Here is a 6,182-nt window from a genome sequence, read left to right on the forward strand (position 1 = left end):
GCAAACTTCGCTCCTGCCGTGATTCCCAATATAAAGGACCCACAAGCAGTGGATGCACAGACCGTCTGCCCGGGGTACACTGCTTCCAATGTCCAGCAGACTTCCTCTGGCTTCACCGCTTCTCTTGCCCTTGCAGGAAATTCATGCAATGTCTATGGTACCGATATTGACGCTTTGAGTCTCACTGTCGAGTATCAACGTGAGGATCGATTGCATGTTTCGATCGTGCCAACCCACATCGGCGCAGAGAATGCAACCCACTACATTATTCCTCCGGGTTATCTGGCCGAAGCGGAAGTCGAGGAGTCCAACGTCGTCTCGGGCTTGGAATTCTCCTGGACTAATGACCCAAGCTTTGGATTTGAAGTGACCAGGAAGTCGACAAAGGATGTTCTTTTCTCTACCAAGGGAACAAAGCTTGTGTTTGAAAACCAGTTTGTTGAATTCAAGAGCTCCCTTCCTGAGAACTACAATCTGTATGGATTGGGCGAGTCGATCCATGGATTTAAACTGGGAAACAACTACACCAAGACCTTCTATGCGGCAGATGCTGGCGCCACAGTTGATATGTAAGACCACTATAGGTTATTCTCGATATATCTGCTAATGGAGATACAGCAACGTTTACGGCGCCCATCCTTTCTATTTGGAGACCCGTTACTTTACGGAGGGTGCTGACGGCAAGCTCACACTGGTAACAAGCGACGAAACCAGTCCAAACTCCAACTACACATCATTGTCCCATGGAGTGTTTTCTCGAAATGCGCATGGCCAAGATATCTTGATGCAGGAAGACAGCATTACTTACCGGGCTCTTGGTGGCAGCATCGACCTATACTTCTTCCCAGGCCCAAGTCAACCAGAAGTCACCAAGTCATACTTGACTACTGTCGGCCTGCCTGCGATGCAGCAATACTGGACCTTTGGTTTCCACCAATGTCGGTGGGGATACAAGAGCTGGGCAGAACTTGAGGATGTTGTGAACAATTACACGCACTTTGAGATCCCAATGGAAACTATTTGGTAAGTTACCTAACTCTCTGACTCTCGCAACTTTCCGCCGAATAAATGGACAAAGTCCCAACAGAAAAAAAAAGGCAGCTCGACTGACAATATTTCTTCAAGGACTGATATTGACTGGATGCTTCGTTACCGCGACTTTGAAAACGACCCTGAAGGGTTTGATGACGAGTCAAGCAAGGGTTTCATTCAGCGTCTCCATGACAGTGGTAGACACTATGTTCCAATCATTGATTCAGCCATTTACATTCCCAACCCGGAGGACCTGGAGGACGCGTAAGTGCTTTGATTTCCTTGCAGACTGGTTTCCTTAGGCTTACTTCCTCTAGATATCCTGTCTTCGAGAGAGGAAACGAAGCTGGAGCTTTCCTGACGAACCCGGATGGCAGCATCTATGTCGGGGCTGTCTGGCCAGGATACACTGTCTTCCCTGACTGGTTGGCCGAAGGCACTGAGCAATGGTGGATTGACGAGATGGTCAGATACCATCAGACCACCGGGTATGATGGTGCCTGGATTGATATGAGTGAAATCTCTTCCTTCTGTGTTGGAAGCTGCGGAAGTAACAACCTCACCCTCCAACCTGTGCATGTCCCTTTCGCCCTGCCTGGAGAGCCTGGAAACCCGGTTCTTATCTACCCCGAAGGATTCAACAAAACCAACGCCACTGAGGCTGCCTTTGCTTCATCAGCACGCGCTTCCTGGTCCAGTGCTTACCCGACCACTTCCGCCACCTCTTCCGCTTCTTATGTCCGCACCACCCCTACCCCGGGTGTTCGTGATGTCAACTACCCCCCCTACGCGATCAACAATGTCAAGGGTCCCTTGGCTGTGGCTGCTATCTCGCCCAACGCAACCCACGCAGATGGCACACTCGAATATGACATGCACAACCTTTGGGGTCATGGTATCCTCAAGGCTACATACAATGCTCTCTCTGCTATTTCCCCCGATGCGCGGCCCTTCATTCTTGGTCGCTCAACATTTGCCGGTTCCGGATCGTACGCCGCCCACTGGGGTGGTGACAACTGGTCCAACTGGCCAAGTATGATCTTTTCCATCCCGCAAGCTCTTTCCATGTCGCTACTGGGAATTCCCATGTTCGGAGCTGACACATGTGGATTTGCCGATAACACTGATATGGAGCTGTGCAACCGCTGGATGCAATTGAGCGCTTTCTTCCCCTTCTACAGAAACCATAACATTATTGGTGCCATCAGCCAGGAAGCATACAGATGGTCCTCTGTTATAGATGCCAGCAAGACGGCTATGGCTATCCGATACCAGCTTCTACCTTACATGTACACGCTCTTCTACCACGCCCACACAAAGGCTGAGACAGTCATGAGGGCTCTCGCTTGGGAGTTCCCTCACGACCCATCTCTCGCTAATGCGGATCGCCAGTTCATGCTGGGTCCGTCTATCATGGTTATTCCCGTCCTCGAACAGGGCGCAACATCTGTTAACGGTGTCTTTCCTGGCCTTATCGAAGGCGAGGAAGTCTGGTATGACTGGTACAACAACACCGCCATCCCCGTGCCTTCCCAAGCCAACACAACCATTCCCGCCCCTCTCGGCCACATTCCCGTCTATGCCCGTGGAGGTTCCGTCTTGCCCCTTCAGCAAGCTGCTCTCACTACCAGAGACGCACGGAACAGCCCCTGGGATATCCTGGTTGCACTGGCCAAGGATGGCAGTGCAACTGGAAAGCTCTACCTTGACGATGGAGTCAGCGTTACACCCGACGCCACGCTTCATGCAGAATTCAAGGTTGAGAACAGGAAGCTTGAAACCATCATTGAGCATGGTGGATGGGTTGAAGAGAACAGTCTGAGAAACGTTACCATTTGGGGCGTTGAGAAGACAAAGAGCCCAATCAAGTTCAACGGAAAGGTTGTGTCCGCCAAGAACGTCCACTTCAATGGTGACAAGCATACTTTGGTCGTTTCTCTGTCCAGTGCCTCGGCTTGGACTGGAAAGGGGTGGTCATTGGAATGGTAGATTCAAAATGAATCACACTATTGGTGGGGGTCTGAGGGGAACTGACCTCTCAATACGTTGAGAAGAGTATCTGGCCTTTTCGGCCAGGTTAGAAGGTGGATGTTCGTGGTGGATAGATTTGAATTACATGACTATTCTTTAGAAACAATAATTCAAGCAGTTGGAGATATTCTATCGCACGGTCATTTTCCCTATACCATATCCCTTATCCGTAGTCTCTAATATTCCAAGTCATTAGATAGTAAACAATGTGGAACTGGGGCCCATGTATACACAGCCGGAAAGAAGTCGTCCAGATACGTATGCAGTGGCTTGGCTTGTGTGAAATTACGTATTGGGAAATAGTCATGCTTTAGACCACATATGACACCTCGAATAGTAATCAATCAACAAATATCATGAAACATCATTGAAACGCGCCCCTCAGGGGGAGAATGCTTGACCCTCTGAACTTTATCCACTAGGAATTGGGGGGCCCGCTTGTAACCCACGCTCTCGGGTGTCGCCAAAATCACTCACCCTCATGAAACCCCATAGGATCCTAACCAAAAGTGATGATAAAATCGACCCCTCGGAAAGTAAGTACTACCGATCATTCGGCGGAAGGCTAATGTATGCAGGTACTGTCCCAAGACCCTGTCTATGTCTCTCACCTCTGTCTATCTCTTTCGCTAGCAATCCTTACAAAGCTTAACCAAAATCCTGATAAATCCCGCATCTTACGGGTCAAAGGGGAAACAGCATGTCGGACACCAGAGTTCAACAACACCTTTTTGATTGGATGCATGAGAGCACACATTCATTTGGTTTCTCGTATATAAAGTTGGCGAAATTTGCACCTCTGGCATTGTAAACACTGAGTATCGAGTATTGAATTCAACACATTGACCCGATATCTCAACCTGCCCTCAACATGTCGGCCATGCAAAACGGCCTCACGAGCCACATGGGCAGGCCAGTGGCGCCAGTGCGCCTTATGGGGCTGATAATTGGTTCCGCTTGATCTAATTTACCTTGAATAAATACTAGTCCATACACTTTTAAATTGTTCTGATAGAACTCACCCACCACATTTCCGTGCATGATATATTTTGATTGACGAACGGGGAAACTTCGGAGGCTTCGTTAAGCGATACAAAGTCCTCGTAAAAAGCTAAGTTTAGACGTAAGATGTGCTTCGCACGACATCTCCCCACTTTGTCTCTAGATTTATCAGACCCGTGGCACGAAATTTGAAACAGCTAGCCCTCGTAACTGGATGGCGATGGAACTCTCCCATCCGGACATTTCTTTTACGTATGGCGTGTTTAAGGAAGGATGCGGCCTAATAAGGCTAGTGCTTTGATCTGACTCAGCTCTATGCATCCATGTCAGAATATATATCTACAGGATTGATGCAGTCAGCGTCTAGACCTGGAAATTATTAATTCAGATTTTAACTGAAACAAAACTTAGTGGCTAACCTTATCTTCGCCAAGACCCGTACCATGGGTTTGCCTAGAATAAGCTCGGCATGCCGACAACTTCCCGCCCGAGACAGAGCTCGGGAGCGGGCCCCGTGTCACTGATGTTCTCATCCGTCTTGGTCCGGAATGGCGCTAGCGGTGCAACACTGCAACAAGTTGGGTCATGTCGATCAACTTGATTTAAAAAGGACTCCCTTTGCCTTCAGTTCATAAATCTCTCATTCGTTTTTATTTTCATTTACGCGTGCCACTCCTGCTGAACATTCTTTTTTCAAATTACAAAATGTATCTGAAGCACTACATTGCAGCATGTCTTTTTGTCCCGGTCGCCCTCGGTCACGGGAATTCCCCTGCCCGCTCTGTGGATCCCTTCAAGGTCTTCACAATCTCCGCCGACAATATCACGGCCAAGTTCATTCCATACGGAGCGCGCTTGATCTCTCTGCTAGTTCCAGACAAGAATGGCAATGAGCAGGACGTTGTGGTCGGCTATGACAATCCCCGTCAGTATCTGGAAGACACCGAAACCAACCATACCTATTTCGGAGCCGTCATTGGCCGCATTGCCAACCGTATCAAGAATGGCACTTTCGCGTTAGACGGAACCGCATATCACATTCCCAAGAACCATGACGGCCTGTACACGCTGCACGGCGGAGACATTGGCTATGATCAGCGAAACTGGACAGTGGTTGCATCCACACGTTCCTCTGCGACGTTTGAGCTCTACGACGCTGCATTCCAAGGCTTCCCAGGCGACGTCAAAATACGGGCTACATACAGCGTCGACACCAAGGCCACAGCTGAGAACCCGCAAGGACGTCCCCGGTTGACGACCAAGATGGTCTCCCAGGCTCTCAATCACTCCACTCCAATCATGCTCTCCAACCACATCTACTGGAACCTGAATGGTTTCCAGCAGCCGACTGTCCTCAATAACACATGGCTGCAGATGCCCCTGTCTGAGCGATTCATCGCCACGGACAGCATTCAAGTCCCTAACGGAGACATCTCGACTGTGGATGAGACCGATCACCAGACAATGGACTTTACTGCCGGCAAAATTATCGGTCGCGACATTCAATACACCCAAGGTCTTGTTGGCAGTGACGTGGGATACGACAACTGCTTTATCATTGACCGTGACTCGACCTCTGCCCAAGACGCACTTGTTACCGCTCTCCGATTGAACTCCAGCTCCACAGGAATTAGCATGGATGTTGCAACCAACCAACCTGCTGTGCAGTTCTTCACCTGTCTGAACATGGATGGAACCATTCCTGTGAAGCGTTCTCAGGTTAAGCGAAACTCCAAAATTGAGGGAGCTGCTGGATTTGTTGAGAAATATGGTTGTCTGGCGATTGAACCCGAGGGCTGGATTGATTCTGTCAACAACCCACAATGGGGCCAGGAATCCAATGTCATCTACTCTCCTGAGACCGCCCCTGCCGTGAACCTGGCCACATACACCTTCGGAACAGTTTGAGATATGTTTGTCATCATGCATTCGATCCTAGTTTTACTGGCTTTTTTGTTAATTTTAATCGTTTGCAATTTTAAAATAATTTGAATTGCCTTGCAATCTCCATTAACCTAATGTTTCTAAACGGTTTGACTTCGTATGGCGTAGCGGCTCCCTAGAGTTCAATAATCACATGTTTGCTGCTCGCTGGGGACGTTTGTTTGACAATAATA

At 49.0% G+C, this 6,182-nt stretch overlaps 2 protein-coding genes across 2 annotated transcripts; both read left to right on the forward strand.

The window, feature by feature from the left end:
* Positions 1–36: 36 nt before the first annotated feature.
* PENARI_c168G05783 (glycoside hydrolase family 31 protein) lies at positions 37–3,021 on the forward strand (the record flags this gene model as incomplete). The annotated part of the gene is made up of 4 exons (XM_022638071.1): positions 37–569; positions 619–1,023; positions 1,126–1,296; positions 1,350–3,021. Coding segments are annotated over 4 exons (2,781 nt in total), but the record flags the coding sequence as incomplete, so codon positions are not given.
* A 1,749-nt stretch (positions 3,022–4,770) lies between these two features.
* Positions 4,771–5,973, forward strand: PENARI_c168G02435 (aldose epimerase family protein; the record flags this gene model as incomplete). Its single annotated transcript, XM_022638070.1, has 1 exon — positions 4,771–5,973. The coding sequence occupies one exon, from the start codon at positions 4,771–4,773 to the stop codon at positions 5,971–5,973; it is 1,203 nt and encodes a 400-aa protein (XP_022482073.1).
* Between the last annotated feature and the right edge of the window lie 209 nt (positions 5,974–6,182).

This window comes from Penicillium arizonense (assembly GCF_001773325.1).
Source record: "Penicillium arizonense strain CBS 141311 chromosome Unknown PENARI_contig168, whole genome shotgun sequence".
Classification (NCBI taxonomy): Eukaryota; Fungi; Ascomycota; class Eurotiomycetes; order Eurotiales; family Aspergillaceae; genus Penicillium; species Penicillium arizonense.